Source organism: Podarcis cretensis (genome assembly GCF_951804945.1).
Source record: "Podarcis cretensis genome assembly, chromosome: 5".
Taxonomy (NCBI): Eukaryota; Metazoa; Chordata; class Lepidosauria; order Squamata; family Lacertidae; genus Podarcis; species Podarcis cretensis.
In genome coordinates this window covers 8,141,906-8,160,770 of record NC_137174.1, presented here as the reverse complement: position 1 = coordinate 8,160,770, position 18,865 = coordinate 8,141,906, and the positions used below count along the sequence as shown (strand labels likewise).

The 18,865-nt window shown below is 45.4% G+C and overlaps 2 protein-coding genes across 7 annotated transcripts in view; one reads left to right on the top strand and one right to left on the bottom strand.

The window, feature by feature from the left end:
• Positions 1-8,333, top strand: part of TSC22D1 (TSC22 domain family member 1) — a 72,042-nt gene extending 63,709 nt beyond the window's left edge. For 2 of the 5 annotated variants that reach the window (XM_079975121.1, XM_079975123.1), the window contains exons 2-3: positions 2,304-2,355; positions 6,966-8,333. In XM_079975121.1, coding sequence (XP_079831247.1) covers positions 2,304-2,355; positions 6,966-7,223 — 310 coding nt within the window. In that variant the 3' untranslated portion in view covers positions 7,224-8,333. Of the gene's footprint in view, positions 1-1,635; positions 1,923-2,099; positions 2,153-2,303; positions 2,356-6,965 lie in introns of those variants that run through there. The other 3 variants (XM_079975126.1, XM_079975124.1, XM_079975125.1) reach the window with 3 other exon arrangements.
• A 7,744-nt stretch (positions 8,334-16,077) lies between these two features.
• The window catches only part of CRACR2A (calcium release activated channel regulator 2A), a 54,157-nt gene continuing 51,369 nt past the window's right edge, over positions 16,078-18,865 (bottom strand). For both annotated transcript variants that reach the window (XM_079975195.1, XM_079975194.1), the window contains one exon: positions 16,078-17,275. In XM_079975195.1, the coding sequence (XP_079831321.1) occupies positions 17,185-17,275 (91 nt within the window). In that variant the 3' untranslated portion in view covers positions 16,078-17,184. The remainder of the gene's footprint in view (positions 17,276-18,865) is intronic.

Below are 18,865 nucleotides of genomic sequence, written 5' to 3'. Positions count from 1 at the left end.
TGCCTGGGCCACATGCCCCTAAGCTGTGAATCTTATTCCCAATCCATAGAAGGATTGTTGTTGAAGTAAATGCTCTTATCATAGCCTATTTGTTTTGCCATTTGCTCCTTTTTCTTTTTTTCGGCTGAATCTCTTTAAGGCAGAGATGGGGAAATCATGTGCCCTTCAGTTGCTATCATCCCTGACTACTGGCCATGCTGCCTGGGGCTGATCAGACTTAAGAGTCCAATGTCTAGAAGGCTACAAAAGGCCTTTGTACCAATATATATACACACACACACACACACACACACACACACACACACACATGCAATACATGTGTACTGTGGTGTATGTGGTTTAATCTCCAACATACAAAGAGAAAATTTACAGGAGGAGGAAGGAGACTTAACCTTTGAAGACAAACTTGATGAAAACATTTGGCATGTTCTTGTGTATGGGAAATCAAGAATATATTGCTAAAATCTTCATTGGCAGAGCAAATGAGAGCTGCAAACACCAAGAACAGGGTGATAGAGAGTTGCACACATATCAGTATAGTGTGGGTATTCTGAATAGCTTGGCTAATAACAGCTTTACTCCTCTAGCAGTTGCTAGAAGTCTTCAAGCCTGTGCACTCCTTTAACTTTTGTTTTGCTACAGGTACTTTCTCCAGAAGCTGTTGGACTTCAGGCATAGCCAGCACAGAAAGATGGGAGGGTTGTATTCCAGCAACATCTAGGGAAAGCAAAAGGTGGCTGAGGGTTGGCAAAGCAATTGGCTGCTCCTGCTGGGAGTGGATCATATGATTGGAACCAATAGGAGAATAATCCTGGGTGCACACTGGATCCAGTGTTTTGCCTCATTAGAATGATCCAGCGTGTATAAAGATTTGTTGGGACAGACACCCTGATAATCAAATTACGCTTTCGGTTTTGCGATTAACGCCGCTGTACGTAAGATAGCATCTCGCCGTTCTGTCCTATGGAAATTTATGCATGTTAGTCATAAAGGGGTGCTCTACAATCCAGAGATGAAAAGAGGCGAAATAAACAAATTAACAAACAAATACCATAAAAGGCCTGGCAACCACTTTCCATGCAAAGGACGCCCTGGCAGACTTGGCTAGCGAGACCCTTCAAAGTAATATTAGTCATTTCCCCTCCACCCCACCTTCGCCTTTTATGTGTCATTAGGTGGCGCTATGGGAGGGGCTGCCCAAGCAGCGCAATAACAGGCCTCTGGAGCAATGCAAGGGAGGTGTGTGGTTTTTTTTAGGAAAATCGTCTCCCCAAGCGGCGTTATAGGCACGGGGAGCGCCTCGTTCCGCGCGATCCCCAAGGCAGGCGGCTCTGGAGCGCGCCCTGGGAGGATCGGAGGCTCTTTTCCGCGCGCCCCTTGCCTTTTCCCCTCTGACGTCTCCGCGCACCGCCTTGGCTCCTGCCCAAACTGGCTTCTGACGGTTCCAGCGAGGCTGTTGTGGCCAGTGGGGCGGGGCGGGGGCGGGGCCCCAAGCCTCCAGCCCGCCAATGGGCGCCGGCTCCTTTTGCATGGATTATGCAATGAGCCCGGAGCCCCCGCCAGGTTTTCCATCGGCGGAGCAGGCAGGGAAGCGCTGCTTACACGGAGGAGGAGGACGACGACGACGAGAAGGCGCTTGTTTTTGCGCAGCTGCATCGCCCTTTCTCCCACTGCCCAGACCTTGCACCCCCCTTTCCCCCCCCGGGTTGCGGCGCTCCAGAAGCCCAGCCGAGGATTATTATTATTATTATTATTTTTGCCCCCACCCCCACCCCTCCCTTTCCCTGCCATTGCATGACTGCCCAATGGTGTAGGACGCAGGTGGCGATGGATCTAGGCGTCTACCAGCTCAGGCACTTTTCCATTTCTTTCTTATCATCGCTGCTGGGCACCGACAGTTCTGCCCTGAGGCTCGACAGTAGGTAAATGCGCGCCGCCAGACCCGGGTCTCGATGTCTTGTTGTGCACTAGCCGCGATTTGGGGCGGGGGGGGGGGCGGGGGGTCGCAGATCGCTTTCCATCATCCCCCACCCCCGATCGCGGGCGTGTTTTCTTTTCTTTTCGCCGCGGTGTCGGCGGCTCCTTTTGTCCTGCGGGCGAGAGATCTGGCGTGACACCTCCGGCTTTGCACCGCTGCAGTTCCCCGCATTATGTAATCCCGAGGCCATCTTCCTGGTTTAGCGGGAGAAGGGGGTGGCGGGGCGGAGAGGGCGGGGGGGGGGGTGTTTGGAAACGTCGATCTGGCCGTGTGCGCGATGCCGCCGCCGCCGCTTACGCGCTCCTTTCTCGCTTGTGTCTTGCAGCTCCTCCGGTGCCAGCGTCGTAGCGATCGACAACAAAATCGAGCAAGCCATGGTAGGTGCCCGTCCGAGGAATGCGGGGGCGGGGGGTGGGGGCGGGAGAGACGGGGAAGAAGCGGAGGGGGGGCAGATCGGGAGGCTGCAGCCGCTTGCTGGCTGCTTTCCTGCACCCGAGGCGGCGGATCGGAGCGCGCCCTTAAAAGCAGGGGGGCAGCGCGCCCCGTTTCCTTGCCTCTCCATGGCGCTGGGGCATCGTGCTCAAATGCTGGGGGGGGGGGGGGTGGAGGGGCACGGGCAGGTAGGTGGGCTAGGAAACGCCGTCATTGTTCAGGGATCGAGGCCTTTCTCCCCCCCCCCCTTTTGGAGAGGGGCAGCCAAAACCCCAAGCAGGCGAATGGGGTTGGCTCTCTGCGCCAAAGCCCCTGGTTTGATGCTTAAAGAAATACATCTAGCGCACACTCGGGTACCTTTTCCTCCCCCCCCCCCCCCCGGCCCGCCTTTGGGCTTTGTTGCTGGAGAACTGTTCTCACGGGATCCTCACCTTCTCCCGTCTCCCTTTCCTCCTCCTCCTCCTCTGTTGCTAGGCAAACTGAACTATAACTCGTGGCTATAAATAACCCGGGGCCTGGGATTGGCCGAGGCTCCGAATCGGGGCGGGCTCCTCGGGTGGGCCTGACGTCAGCGAGGGGGGGCTGGTGGGGAGGGGAATGCGGCAATCAACCCTGCCCTTTAAGAAGCAGCAGCCAGCTGCAGCCGGTGCTCCGAGGAGGCGGGGCTTTGGGGATGCAGGCAGAGAGGGAAGAGAGCAGCGCAGGCAGGCAGGCAAGCAAAGGACTGCTGCAGAGGTGATGGAGAGCTGATTCTGCAGAGCCACTGCAAGAATGCAAGAGAAGCTGCCGCTGCTGCAGGACTGGAGAGAGGGGGGTCTGTCTCAAAATCAGAGCCATCAAAGGGGGGGGGGGCAAATGGCAAATAAGATGGGCGGGCAAGCTCAGGGATGCCAACAGTGTTTTTCCTGGGCTCTCTGGCCACTTGCACGCACAGATTTGCCCAAAACGTGCAAAGGTTTTGGGTTCTGTGTAAATTGATCTCTTGCTTTCGCTGGTGGTAAGGAGAGCCCCCAAAATGAATCGTGTGCGGCACATCCAGGTAGCAAGACATCTGACAGACAGGAATGTTAACTGGTGAAGAGTTCCCCGTAATTGTATTTCTATACTAGGGAACTGCTGAACCTGTTGAATTTTTGCTGCTGCACGGCTATTATTATTTATTGAATTTATATGCCCTAAACCCAGGGGTCTCAGGGCGGTTCACTGAATAAAATCAAAATATAAAACCACAAAATACATGATAAAAATAAAAACAACAACCCAATAGCACCAATAGCATAGGATTTTGCTATTGACAGCAAAAGAGCCCTGCTGCTCTTCATTGCCAATCTTCAAAGAAGCAAAGAACTCAGATCTAATGACCTATAAACCACATTTGTTACTGTGGGTCTTGATCTACAATACTGCCAATTGATCTCCAGTATTGATCTTGGGCTGCTGGCGCTACATTCCATGGCTGGGATGTTTCAGATGGAGGGCAAATCTAAGTGATTTAAACCAAATTCAGATTGAAATCGTTAAAAGCAAGCAGTACATAAATAACCTCAACCATTTGTTAGGATTATGTGTGTCATCATAACTGCAACACTGAAATACAGCCCAGTTCAAGCAACCACACTTTTATTTTTCCATGAGCAAAAAGGATTTGAGCTTTTGATATAAATATACCCAAGAATTCCCCTATTTTGTCCAATAGGTGGAAAAGCAATCCCCTTCAGCTTCAGTGGCTGTTAAAAAAATAAACATAACAACCAACTGCATTTCCTAAAAACAAAATCCAAGAAGCTGACTAAAACACAACAAGATTTCACTGTACTATACTATACTATACTATACTATACTAGGTTCCCCCACTCATTTAATCCCCACAGCAACCCTATATACCTCACTCTTAACCATAGTATCTTTTTAAATCATAGTATTCCCCCCCTCCCAAATTCGGATTATATAAAGGCAGTGGGGGTTGGGCGTACAACGTTTTTGCATGAAATAAAATCTGAGTTAGAAAGAGCACGGCCTCCTCCTGTCTTCTGCTTATGTGTTGATGCTGAAAGTTGAGAGCAGGTTCACATCTCACAAAACAATTGCATTTCATGGTGCCTGCACATTTTGCTTTGCAAATTTAATTCTGCGAGGGCTAGAGGCCTGCTGTTTGCTATTTTGCTAAAATTCAGAGCCTGAGCCCCTTGCTGAATCTGTGTCTGGTACAGCAGTATTTATTATTATTATTATTATTATTATTAACATTTGTATACCACCCATTGCCTGAAGATCACAGGGCAATTCACATCATAGAAATACAAAATGAGAATTCAAGGAATATAATAAAAACAAAAACAAACCAATAACTTCCCTCCCACCAGCACATTTAAAACACATTACTCCTGTAAAAATAACTGATCAGCTTGCTTCCATTTTTCTCAACAGTAGTGCAATCAGACACAGTCTGAGACATTGATTCTTTTGTATCCCTTGTATCTTTTTATGGAATAACAAGAAATATTAGATGTATCTAATGGTGGCAGCACCATTTCCCGGTCCTTTTCCAGGAATGTGAACTTTTGAATGCAATGTTTTAGATATATTTACCTGCTACAGAGCCTAGGGCTTGCCGATCAGAAGGTCGGCGGTTCGAATCCCTGCGATGGGGTGAGCTCCCGTTGCTCGGTCCCTGCTCCTGCCCGCTTAGCAGTTCGAAAGTACGTCAAAGTGCAAGTAGATAAATAGGTACCGCTCCGGCGGGAAGGTAAACGGCGTTTCCGTGTGCTGCTCTGGTTCGCCAGAAGTGGCTTAGTCATGCTGGCCACATGACCCGGAAGCTGTACGCCGGCTCCCTCAGCCAATAAAGCGAGATGAGCGCCGCAACCTGAGAGTCGTCCGCGACTGGACCTAATGGTCAGGGGTCCCTTTACCTTTACCTTTTACCTGCTACTTAGATATATGTAAGATATATTCAGCTGCTCCTTACCTTGCTTGTGTAAACAAACTGCCATGCTAGTGAGCTCCTTTCCTTCACAAAGTACAGCTGCGTGCAACCCATCCAGGGTTGCACATAGATACCTGAACAAACACAATGGGGGAAAACACTTAGCAAGGATTTCCATTTGTGGAGTGGGGCTCCCCGCCACCATGCGTGCCCCACTAAATTTGTTCTGAGGGTTCCTCCAACCTCCAAGAGCAGATTTGGGAAGGTGTGCATTAGGAGGAGAGGGGAAGTCCGGTTACGGAAGTGGCAGTCCTTGCACTGATGGGATGTGATAGTTGAATACCACCCTATATTGGGAAGTTCATGGTTCCCACACAGCACTCCTTGAGATAACAGGACCCTAAGCGATAGCAGAACTCAAGAGAGCAGGAGGAACGGTGACTTCATTCCTCGTGTGACTGCTGACTCTGTTCTAAAGGGGCTCAGTTCTGGTTTATGTTTTTCACTTCTGCTAAAACATAACCATCAGTACGTTTACAGGCACTGAATTATTATTTTTTTAACTGAGTCTGCACTAAAACCTTCCATACATGAGCATTCCATGGAAGATTCAACAAATGGAATGTGGACGAAACTGTTCAGTGGTGTTCTGGCATGCATATGAGAATTGCTTGCCGTTCCATTTTGCCTTGATGCGCTTTCCCTTCCTGGAGTCACAGAACTGTTGAGTTGGAAGGGAACCCCAGGGGTGATCTAGTCGCACCCCCTGCAATGCAGGGATCACAGCTCAAAAAAAAAAAGGCCAATTGAAGGGGAGCCCACCACTTTCCAAGATCATCCACTCCTCTGTCAGACTGCTTTTACTGCCAGAAAGTTATTCCTGATGTTCAGGCATAATAATAATAATAATAATAATAATAATAATAATAATTTATTATTTATACCCAGCCCATCTGGCTGGGTTTCCCCAGCCACTCTGGGCAGCTTCCAACAGAATATTAAAAGACAATAACCTATTAAACATTAAAAGCTTCCCTAAACAGGGCCGTCTTCAGATGTCTTCTCAAAGTTTGGTACTTATTGTTCTCTTTGACGTCTGGTGGAAGGGTGTTCCACAGGGCGGGTGCCACTACCAAGAAGGCCCTCTGCCTGGTTCCCTGTAACTTGGCTTCTTGCAGTGAGGGAACCACCAGAAGGCCCTCGGTGCTGGACCTCAGTGTCTGGGCAGAACGATGGGGGTGGAGATGCTCCTTCAGGTATACAGGACCGAGGCTGTTTTGGGCTTTAAAGGTCACCACCAACACTTTGAATTGTGTTCGGAAACGTATGGGGAGCCAATGTAACTCTCGGCGGTCATTCCCAGTCACCAGTCTAGCTGCCGCATTCTGGTTTAGTTGTAGTTTCCGGGTCACCTTCAAAGGTAGCCCCACATAGAGCGCATTGCAGTAGTCCAAGTGAGAGATAACTAGAGCATGCACCATTTTCTTACCACTGAAATCCTAGCCTCCATGGTAGCAGAAAACAAGCGTGCTCTATCTTCCATGTGGCCACCCTTCAGATATTGGAAGATGGCTCTCTTATCACCTCTCAGTCTCCTCCAGTCCTGACATTTTCTTTTACCCCCTCCAGGATCTCGTAAAGAGCCACTTGATGTATGCTGTAAGAGAGGAAGTGGAGGTTCTCAAAGAGCAGATCAAAGAGCTGATTGAGAAGAACAACCAACTAGAGCAGGAAAACAACCTCCTGAAGACGCTGGCCAGTCCAGAGCAGCTGGCCCAGTTCCAAGCACAGTTGCAGACGAGTCCTTCGCCTGCGTCTTCCCAGCCGCAAGGGACAACTCCGCAGCCTTCCCAGCCAACATCACAAGGATCAGGACCGTCAGCATAGTCTGCAGCGATTCGTTCAGAAGGTTTCTGGACTCTGCCATGGCAGGACTGCCAGGAATCCAGCGTTGCCTATTCCATCCTGCATGCTGTTCCCCAGTCACGAAGACTCTTCTGTGCCCCTGCATCCATAGCCACAGAATGTTTTGTTTTCCTGTATTTAGCTGTCCATCGGGAATGAGAGAGCCGAGCTTTCTTTTTTTATATATATTTTCAAGTTGAGTGGGGGAGCGTCTCGTAAATGTTCAGGGAATTAGCACAAATGCACTGGGGACGTCAGTGGCTTGCACAGGTGGCTGGTTGGCTGCTAAGACACATGGAGCTGTGTGCCTAAAGTCTTCTCCCTTAAGACTTTTCCATGTGGCGCTGCAGTGAATGCGAGTGCTGTGAATCGTGGAGATATGAAGAAAAACCGCTGGGGTAATGGGGTGAAGACCCATTCTCCAGCACTCAATGAAGAAGCCAAAGTAAGGACTGATTAAAAAAGGACTGCAGGAGACCAGTATATTTTGGCTTTCGACGCCTGCAACCTTAAAATGCAGATAATGCACTCATTGTTTTCTGTAGCCAAGGATGGGTACAAAAAGTTGTATTTCTAGAAGGAGAACAGGTAGGTGGCACATCGTTGTGACATAGGATCATAAAAATGAAGGCTTATTTGCTTCATGTATATTTGTGTATTTAGTGTAATTACTTTGTAAAATAGGAACTGTAACTACTCATTAAGTTGTACAGTGTGAATTTAAAGAATGAACTGAACAAGTTTGGATAGGGTTTTTTTAATTTTATTTTTGATGCTGCGTGAATAAGATTTGCACCTATTCAGCTCTTCAGAAACTGGCTGATGCTGTTTATGTACGTTTTGAACATTTCCTCGGAGCCGAATACCTTGAAATCAAACTCTGTTCACTACAATTCAGTTTCATTCAGAGGGAATCAATTCACAAAATCAGAAACAGTTTCTCACTCAGTCTTTTTTGCATATGATCTGTATAGTACTATGCATATGTTCCTGTGCATGTTCTTGAGAGGGAAAAGGAAAATTGTAAAATGTCAGTATATTTAACTGTTGCACTTCTGAACTTCCAATAAAGCATAAAACATTGATTTAGAAGCTGTGTATCGAGGAGAAAAATTGTTTCCTCTTCTGCCTCCAGGTGAAATCCCACAGCCTTTTGGTTTTGATATTTTGAAATATGTACAGTGGGGGTTAATTTATGTCAAGAGTGTTTTTTAATATTTTCCTTTTATAAACCACAAGGGTGTTGGTGGGGGCCAGGATGTTACTAATCCTGCCCTCTACGTCAGGGTGTAAAAGGCAGCTCATTCCTACACAGAATGTGACTGTCTTCTGCTGTGTCTCTTAAGCTGAAAGCTCCTTGGCTGGCTGGGATCAACAACCACCCCACTGAGTTAAAGCAACAGGAGCCGTTCCTTAGCAACCAACTAGCTGCATTGCCTTGTGACTAATGGCATGTTTGTCCATAGTAGCATGGAAAGTGAAGTTGCGGCTGCAGTTTCCTGAACAGATCATTTAGAGACGGACTGGATTTCGACTCACTGAAATAACATTGCTTAACATTGATGTCTTCAAAGGTGTAAATCCTGTAAGGTAGATCAGTTTTGTTCTTGCCCCGTATTTCAGCTGGTGCTAGAGAGTTGCATGCTAAAGGTCACCCAGGGAGTAGGTGAGCTGAGTTTCAAACGGGAGACTAATATGTAGCTCAAAATCCATGAATATTTGCTCTGGGACACTAGCTCTCAGCCTTAGTTCCTTAGATTATGTGTCTATCATAATCTCATTAGATTATGCATCTAATGAGATCTATGACACAACATCCTCTCTTAGATAACAAGAAATACAGTAATAGTTATTTTTTTAAACAAATTAAAAAACCAGAACAACCCTCAATAGGATTGTAGGCATCAAATTGTTTCAGCTGTTTAGAACAGAATAAACAAAATACCTGCATAATTACCGTATTTTTTGCTCCATAAGACTCCAAAAGACTTGTCACATCTTGTGCACGAAAGCAACAAAATTCATGCAGGATTGGTCTGTCACTGGCTACAAGAACCGAATGGAAACTATACATACAGAAGCAATGTCTCTGATGCTGAAACAAAGAGATGAACAAGGCCGCGACTTTTACTTGCTACTCATGAGCTCCCAGAGACATCTTGATGGGCCACTGTTGGAAAGAGGTTGCAGAAATAGACTAGGTTAGCTCGACTCTTGAATAGCGCAGGGAATAATAACTGTGTGCGACAGGAACCTTATTACTATTAAGCTTTAAAGAAACTGTATCAAACTGAACTCGCCTTCGCAGATCTTTATAATTAATAGAGGATATATTGTTACTTTTATTTAATTATACAAATGTGGCTGGTTTTATACTCGGTCTAACCTGGATGGTGTTGGTAAAAAAACAAGTACAGGTATTTTCTGGCAGCAGTTAGAAGGTGACTCGGTTGAAAAAGATAAAAGCTGGTTCTTCCCACCACTAAATAAATAGGTGGATCGTTTTAAGCCTTTAAATAACAGAACAATTTGATATCCACTACATGCAATGTTTTTTGTTTCTGAAGCGAAGAAAGAGATATACACGAAGGTTGTAAACTCATAAACTGTGTGAACAAAAGAGGGTGAGGTTTTGACTGGCTAAGTGGATTAAAGGTAGACCAGTTTCAAAAATAGTAGCAGCAGTCTGGTCGAAGGACCTTCAGACAATAAGATTACTTCCTGGCTCATTAGCTGCCGAGAGATTCAAGAGAGAGTGCACTGGCCTAAAACATCAATTTATGGCTGTCATACTTAAGCGCTGCCGCTCTTACATTTTTACGCTCTTAAGTGCACAAGCAGCAGAACCACAAGTCAAATTTGAAAACATCGTCTGCTAGAATCTGTAGCCCTTAAAGGTAAAGGTAAAGGTACCCCTGCCCGTACAGGCCAGTCGTGACCGACTCTGGGGTTGTGCGCCCATCTCGCTTAAGAGGCCGGGGGCCAGCGCTGTCCGGAGACACTTCCAGGTCACGTGGCCAGCGTGACGAAGCTGCACTGGCGATCCAGCACCAGCGCAGCACACGGAAACGCCTTTTACCTTCCCGCTGTAAAGCGGTACCTATTTATCTACTTGCACTTAGGGGTGCTTTCGAACTGCTAGGTGGGCAGGAGCTGGGACCAAAAGACGGGAGCTCACCCCGCCACGGGGATTCGAACCGTCGACCATACGATCGGCAAGTCCTAGGCGCTGAGGTTTTACTCACAGCGCCACCCGCGTCCTGCATTTATGTCCAAGGTCTTTGTGATGTTATTCATAATGGTGATTTAAAATACATTGGTTGACTTGGAAATGGAGAATCAGGATATCAAGTCCTTCCTAGTTTCACCAGATATATTTCCACATTCAGCACTAGACAAACCAGATTCAGAGGATTCACATCCATACATCAAAATACATCATCTGGAAGCTGAATAAATGAAGACTTCACATTGCAGTCTTTACATTTTAGTGTATTTTTGGTCTCTGTGGAAGTTGCCCAGAGTGGCTGGGGAAACCCAGCCAGATGGGCAGGGTACAAATAATAAATTATTATAATATTATTATTTACCTTTTTCCATATCAGGCTGCATAATAACCAGAAAAGTGCCTCCCTCTATTTTCAGACTTGAGAGGCCTGACAGGAACTGACATAGAGAGAAACAAACTTCTGTAGAACCAATGAAATAGCAATATTTGTTTTCTTTGTAGTTGTTTGTGAGAATACATGTGCGGGTCAGAAAAACTGAAAAAATTCTCAAAATGTGAAAAACTCGTAAGGGGGGGGGGAGTAATTAAAGCACCAAACACAAAAAATTGTGACCAGGAAAAACAAGAATTCCAAAAAAGTTTAAAATACCCCAAATACTGACCCACATGTCGGGGGGGGGATCCAAAAAAATGTGGGAAATGGTCTGGAGAATCAAAGATTCCAAAAAATGTCAAAAAGAAAGAAAGAAAATAGCAAGCTGCCAATCTGGAAAAACTCTGAAAAACACAATAAATAATGCTCCCAAAATGAAAAATTACAAAAAGAGAGAGTGAAAAATTGTCAGGAGAATAAAAAATTATCCAACATAGCAAAAAAATTGTGACCTGCCTGTAAGAAAAGCCAAAAATTCAGAAAAAAATGTGAAAATGTGAGTCAGGGGAAAAAAATGTGAGTCAGGGGAAATTGAAATTCCAAAAATTGTGGAAAGCGCCAAAACAGCAACAATCTGGCAAAATAAAACTGACTGGTTGGTGGTCCCAGAGAACATCCACCTAAGAATTCAAATGCGAAATTGCTGATCTGCTAACAAAAATATGTAACGTGTTCCTGTGATCGGCTTCTGTATTATATGTACAGTATCTGATAGCTGGAACTTGGCCAAGGTAACACAATTATTTTAGGGAGTGATACAGGGGATCCTGGAAATTACAGGCTAGTTAGCTGAATATAGGGGTAAAGGTAAAGGGACCCCTGCCCATTAGGTCCAATCGTGACCTACTCTGGGGTTGCGGCACTCATCTCGCTTTATTGGCCGAGGGAGCTGGCGTACAGCTTCCGGGTCATGTGGCCAGCATGACTAAGCTACTTCCGGCAAACCAGAGCAGCGCACGGAAACGTCGTTTACCTTACCTATTTATCTACTTGCACTTTGATGTGCTTTTGAACTGCTAGGTTGGCAGGAGCAGGGACCGAACAACGTTAGCTCACCCTGTTGCGGGGATTCAAACCACCGACCTTCTGATCAGCAAGTTCTAGGCTCTGTGGTTTAACCCACAGTGCCACCCACATCCCTAATACAGGGGTAGTCAACCTTTTTATACCTACCACCCACTAATGCATCTTTCTTGATGGTGAAATCTTCTTACCGCCTACCAGTGCTCGATGGAAGGAGGATTCAGCTTGTGCCGTAGAACCCCTTATCGCCCACCTAGAATCCTGAAACAGTGGGCGATAGGGACCAGATTGATAACCCCTGGCTTAATATTTGTTTCAGAAAAATTGGTGCAAAGCACTGCCAGATAAAATAGCCAAGCATATTGAGCAAGCCTTGCTGACATGGAACCGGTCAAGAATACGTCCTGTCTCACTAACCTATTTGAGAGTCAACAAGTCTGAAGATGGAGGCAGCTTTCATGGACTTCCAAAAAGGTTTCGACAAAGTGTAAAGCTTAGTACAGTGGTACGTCTGGTTACGTACTTAATTCGTTCCGGAGGTCCATTCTTAACCTGAAACTGTTCTTAACCTGAAGCACCACTTTAGCTAACGGGGCCTCCCATTGCCGCTGCGCCGCTGCTGCACAATTTCTGTTCTCATCCTGAAGCAAAGTTCTTAACCCAAGGCACTATTTCTGGGTTATCAGAGTCCGTAACTTGAAGTGTCTTGTAACCTGAGGTACCAGTGTAGTTATGGAATAAGAGGAGAGGTCCTCCTGCAGATGAGGAAGTGGTTATGTAACAAGCAGATGGAGTGCAAGAACCTAGCATCTCTTTGGCTTTCCTACTTTAAAGGTAAAGGGACCCCTGACCATTAAGTCCAGTCATGGACGACTCTGGGGTTGTGGCGCTCATCTTGCTTTACTGGCCAAGGGAGCCGGTGTTTGTCCACAGACAGCTTCCGGGTCATGTGGTCAGCATGACTAAGCCGCTTCTGGCGAAACCAGAGCAGCGCACGGAAATGCTGGAGTGTTACCTATTTATCTACTTGCATTTTGACATGCTTTCAAACTGCTAAGTGGGCAGGAGCTGGGACCAAGCAACAGGAGCTCACCCTGTCACAGGGATGAGGGTCAAAAGAAGAAACCATCAATGTGTATATGACATGAAATTCAGTCAATCTCATTTTCTGAGCTCCTATCAGTTTTTATTTCTTCATACTTGTCATCATGTTTATCATGGACTTCTAAAAGCCTGGATTTCAACAAGCTTCTCTACCATTTCATATTGATTTGGTGTAAGAACTGTAATGATCCGAGACTGTACATGGTATTATACAAAAGTATTCCTACTACACAGAAATCATTTTGGGAGAGTAAATATATGAACACAGTGTGCTAAACATGTTATTCATCATCATAAAATATTTCATAATTTAAAATGTTTATTTTTTAAAAGAAAAATATAAACAAAGCCACTGGAAGAAAACAGGAAAAAATCTTATCTGTCTTTCTGGGCCTTGGATTGCAGCCACAATTGTTAAAGTGAATCAAACTAATTCAGACACAGCCTTGATCTTTTTATAGTAGTTAGGCAAATGGAGAAAAACAGAGGTGATTGAATTACATTATTTAAAATAATTACAAAAACTAAATAAAATGGAACAAATAAATCAATATATTTTTAACAAAACATACTCATTTCTTTTTGTCTCAATATTCATATAAATACAATAAATATAATTATGAACAACTTTCCAATGAATTTATTAAGCAATGTTTAAAACTCTTCTTTCATTTCAGCAGTTAAAAGTATTATTTCCCAAATGAATCTCATTTCAGAATATTCTAAATCAAACAACAAATGATCAGCTAATAAAATGGAAAAGGTTTCTATTTATCTGGAATAATCACAAAGCAATTAAATCTCGGGGGGCGGTGGTTTCTCTCACCAAAGAGTAAAAGGTAAAGCACCCCTGACAGTTAAGTCCAGTTGCAAACGAGTTTGGGGTTGTGGCGCTCATCCGCAGACCGTTTTTCTGGGTCACGTGGCCAGCATAACTAAGCCACTTCTGGTGAAAACAGAGTAGGGCATGCATGGAAATGCCATTTACCTTCCCGCTGGAGTGGTACCTATTTATCTCCTTGCACTGGTGTGCTTTTGAACTGCTAGGTTGGCAGAAGCTGGGACCGAACAACGGGAGCTCACCCCTCGCGGGGATTCGAACTGCCAACCTTCTGATCGGCAAGCCCTAGGCTCTGGTTTTTACACCACAGCGCCATCCAAATCTGGACATTTGCATCCAGGAATTCTCTTTTCTATATACCTATTTTTCCCCTTACCACTTGGGTGGCCATATGTCCAGACACTCCTGGACATAGCCGGCAATCAGCTGTCAGAAGCAGTGTCTGGGCAGAAATAGCTTAAATGTCTGGGGAAATCTGGACATAGGCAACCCCTGTCGGCTGTGTCGTTTTTCCATTCAAATAGCTCAAAAACTTCAATTTTTTTATTGGAGATTGTGCAAAGAAAATAAACCAACAACCTTGGGCTATTCACTTCACCAAACCCTACTTGCCACCAACATGAAGGATGTGGCTGTGAAGGGGCACGGCTCACTTGGCACTTCCTCCTCCTCAGGAGTAAATCCTATCCAGTACAAATAATAATAATAATAATAATAACAATAATTATTATTATTATTATTATTATTATTATTATTATTATTATTATTTATTATTTATACTCTGCCCATCTGGCTGAGTTTCCCCAGCCACTCTGGGCGGCTTCCAATCAAGTGTTAAAAACAATACAGCATTAAATATTCAAATCTTCCCTAAACAGGGCTGCCTTCGGATGTCTTTTAAAAAGAAGATAGCTGCTTATTTCCTTCACATCTGCTGGGAGGGCGTTCCACAGGGCAGGTGCCACTACTGAGAAGGCCCTCTGCCTGGTTCCCTGTAACCTCACTTCTCACAATGAGGGAACCGCCAGAAGGCCCTCGGCGCTGGATCTCAGTGTCCGGGTAGAACGATGGGGGTGGAGATGCTCCTTCAGGTATACTGGACTGAGGCCGTTTAGGGCTTTAAAGGTCAACACCAACACTTTGAATTGTGCTCGGAAACGTACTGGGAGCCAATGCAGTTCTCTCAGGACCGGTGTTATGTGGTCCCGGCGGCCACTCTCAGTGACCAGTCTAGCTGCTGCACTGCTTGCTACCAGCTTGGCTCTTGCATGCAGCTGTCTGGGCTGCTGGGGAACATCGAGGCTGCCAACACACATTGAAGCAAGGAGGGGGCAGCAAAGCTTTTGCCCTTTGAGAGACTATGGAGAGAGGAGAGGGCATTGTGCCTGGTGTGCTAGCAACTGAGAGGCACTCCAACTCAGAAGTAAGCCACAATGAGAGAAAAGGGACTTCCTGCCTGGGAAATCCATCCGAGGAGGAGAGAAAGTTGCACCTGGAATTCAGCAGCAGCAACAACAACAATGAAATCGGTTTGAATCCCCGTGACGGTCCCAGCTCCTGCCCACCTAGCAGTTTGTAAGCACATCAAAGTGCAAGTAGATAAATAGGTACTGCTCCGGCGGGAAGGTAAACGGCGTTTCTGTGTGCTGCTCTGGTTCGCCAGAAGCGGCTTAGTCATGCTGGCCACATGACCCGGAAAAACGGTCTGTGGACAAACGTTGGCTCCCTCGGCCAGTAAAGCGAGATGAGCGCTGCAACCCCAGTGTCATTTGCGACTGTACCTAATGGTCAGGGGTCCCTTTACCTTTAAGGATGTGGGGTATGGAAGCAGGGAAAACCATGATGTAGCAAACGAATGTTTTATGGCACAACTGAATGCATTTATTTTAATTTTAAAAAACACCTGTTCATGTTAATATTGATTAGGCAAAAAGGCTGGCTTTACCTCCAGTTAAGGGAAACAGGCAGTGGCAAGGCGGATTTTAAGGCTGTGAGGATAAGCCCTGAACTTATCAATGTCAAACTCCATCCCCGGAAGAGGAGGAAGCAGGAGAGTAAGTACCAGAAACCAGCAGGAAGTTGTAGGAGAAAAGGGTTTTCGAAAGGAAGCACTCGCCAACAGAAGTGGGGCTTCACCTGGAATAATTTACAGCCCAGCAGAAACCAAATACCCGTTAGCATAATCCAGTACGCTAGTGCTCCTCAGATGTTTTCTTAGGTTTTGCTGGTGACTGTACTGTGCGGCAGATGTGGTATTCTATGCAAAGGGGAAAAGACTAAGTTTACTTATTAACAGGAAAAAATGGATGTAGGGCCTATCTACACTTACCCTTTTTTAAAAGGATTGATGTTTTTATTATGTTTTTAGATGTGTTGTAAGCTGCCCAGAGTGGCTGGGTGGGGTATAAATAATAGAAATTCTTCTTCTTATTATTATTATTATTGAATCTATCCCATAAGGAGATACCGTATTTTTTGCTCTATAAGACACTTTTCCCCTCCTAAAAAGTAAGGGGAAATGTGTGTGCGTCTTATGGAGCGAATGCAGGCTGTGCAGCTATTCCAGAAGCCAGAACAGCAAGAGGGATTGCTGCTTTCACTGCGCAGCGATCCCTCTTGCTGTTCTGGCTTCTGAGATTCAGAATATTTTTTTCTTGTTTTCCTCCTCCAAAAACTAGGTGCGTCTTGTGGTCTGGTGCGCCTTATAGAGCGAAAAATACAGTAGTTCCTTTGTCCTCTCTTGGCTGCCAAGAGAGCATCTTAGGCTAAGGAGATGGTGCTTCTTCAAGGAATGGAGTCAGAGAGAGAGATGGCTGTCTTGCCCTCTGCTGTTTTGTTACCTGCACAGGTAAGGTCACGCCCACCTCTAGTCAAATGTAGAGGAAGTTTGTCCTAGCCCAGGAGGAAACAGGAAGTTCCAACTGGCTGGTCCAGACATCCCCAGACACCCCCTTTTTATGTCCACTCTAGGAATGTTGTATTTGACTGCTCTGTATTTCACACCCCACAATTATTACCCTTCATCCACTGTTTCCTTAAAAGGTCTGTGTCTGAGCGGGTTTTGTTGTTTTTTGTCCCAGAGCTTTCCTTGCGAAAAGCTGCTCTTTAGCACTCAAACGGAGGAAAGATCAATCTGAAGAAAACCTGAATTGATATTTGCTCAGAATGAGCACTAAAGAGAAGATTTTCACACGGAAAGCTCCAAGGCTAAAAAAAACCCCAATCCCAGTGCTTGGCCACAGTCCTTTTAAGCGCAGAACAGTGGCTAGAAAGAGCAGGCAAAAGTTAAGTGTGTATAAGCCATAAACGCCCCCTACTGCTTGGTACAACAAGTCTTCTTCTTGGAGGCTTGATGTAGCTGAATAGTCTTTTCCTTCACCTTTTCTTCTTGTTCTTTTAAAACCCTACAGAAAGAAACATAAACACTAATTTGTAGAATTGGCTCAAGGGCCATCTGCTTACAACAACACTTAGTTCTATGCATCTATGAAGCCCACTAAACAAAGCTTGAGTGTGGAAGGCCCCCAACACCACCTTGTGCTTTCTCTCCAGAAACGGAACCTCTTGACCTATGAATGTGAATATTATGTTCTGTTAACCATCTGGGTTAATAGCCATTGATAGATCTAACCAGTGGCGTAGCATGGATTGCCAGCCCCCGGGGTTGCACAGAGGGTGGGTGGGTGAAAACTGGACATAGTATGCATGCCCAATGGCATCCACATTACCCAGCAGATCACAGCCACAGAGATAGGAAAAGAAGAGTTGCCCAGTTGTCTGGAGAGGTCATTTCCTGGTTCGCACGGTGAAGCTGTTTGAAGTGGAAGTGTGCAGCTGTATAGAGTGTGATAGGAATTTTGAGGTTTTAGATATATGTTAAATGTTCATAAGTGTACCAACCAAGCACGTACATAGATCAGCACAGGAAGACTGACCTGAAACCATTTTGATTCCCAAATTGAGCAAATGTTTTCTCTGCAAGGGCAAAGGAAAATGGAAAAGCCTCCCCATTGTCTTTTCCTTCATAAATCCTGTCTTAAGGGTATGTTTGAATAGAGTGTGAGCCTGTGACATGGCCCAAGAACTATGTATTTATCACTACAAAAGACTGGCCAGGCTCCCCAGGCAATCCAATCAAATAACCTGCCAGACAGGAGATAAACAAAGACAGGAGAAAAACAACATTCAAATTTCTGTTTCAGACCGCCTTTTCTGTGATGTAGGTATGATGTATCTGGGGGGTGGTCTTAGGTTACACCCCTTCTGTGATGTATGTATGATGTTTCTGGGAGTGGTCTTGATCTACAGGGTGACAATTTCAAAAGTCCATATAAGGCCTTGCACGCCATTGTTCTGGGTTCTTCCTCCTTTCCTGCGTGTGAGGGGAGCACCCTGTTGCAACAGATCAATAAAGATCAGGCTCACTAGCTGCTTTGCTTCTCAAAATTCTCTGGTTGGCCTCTGTTATTTTCTCCTACCAATAGGGAACCTATGTAAGGACTCTATATGGGCTCTTGGATACCCCATAAGGGAAAAAGGACAGATTTTTGTTTACAACAATAGGCAGCACCAGGTGGTCAAATTTTTTTGCCTCAACTATTTTGCACCCTGGGGCAACCGGCCTCACAACTCCCCCCATTTCATCTCTGGATCTACCTTTGACGAATTATCCTTTTAAACTAAGCTAGGCTACTTACATGCCAAGAACCCTTTTCGAAGTGACAATGAAACACAGTTAAGATAATGAAATATTGCTCATGAACACTTATGAACACTTATGAACATTGAAGAGCTACACCAACACTCATAACCATTTGCCATAGATCATCAAAGAATGATTCTGATATACAATTCCAAATAGAAGCTACACCAATGTTCACTTTCCCAACTCATGCTGAATGCTCCTTTTCCCATTTCAAATCTTACTCGTGTACTTGGTATACAATTCTCCTACTGATGGTGGCATAATAGTTTTCTTCACTGAGTTCCTGGTA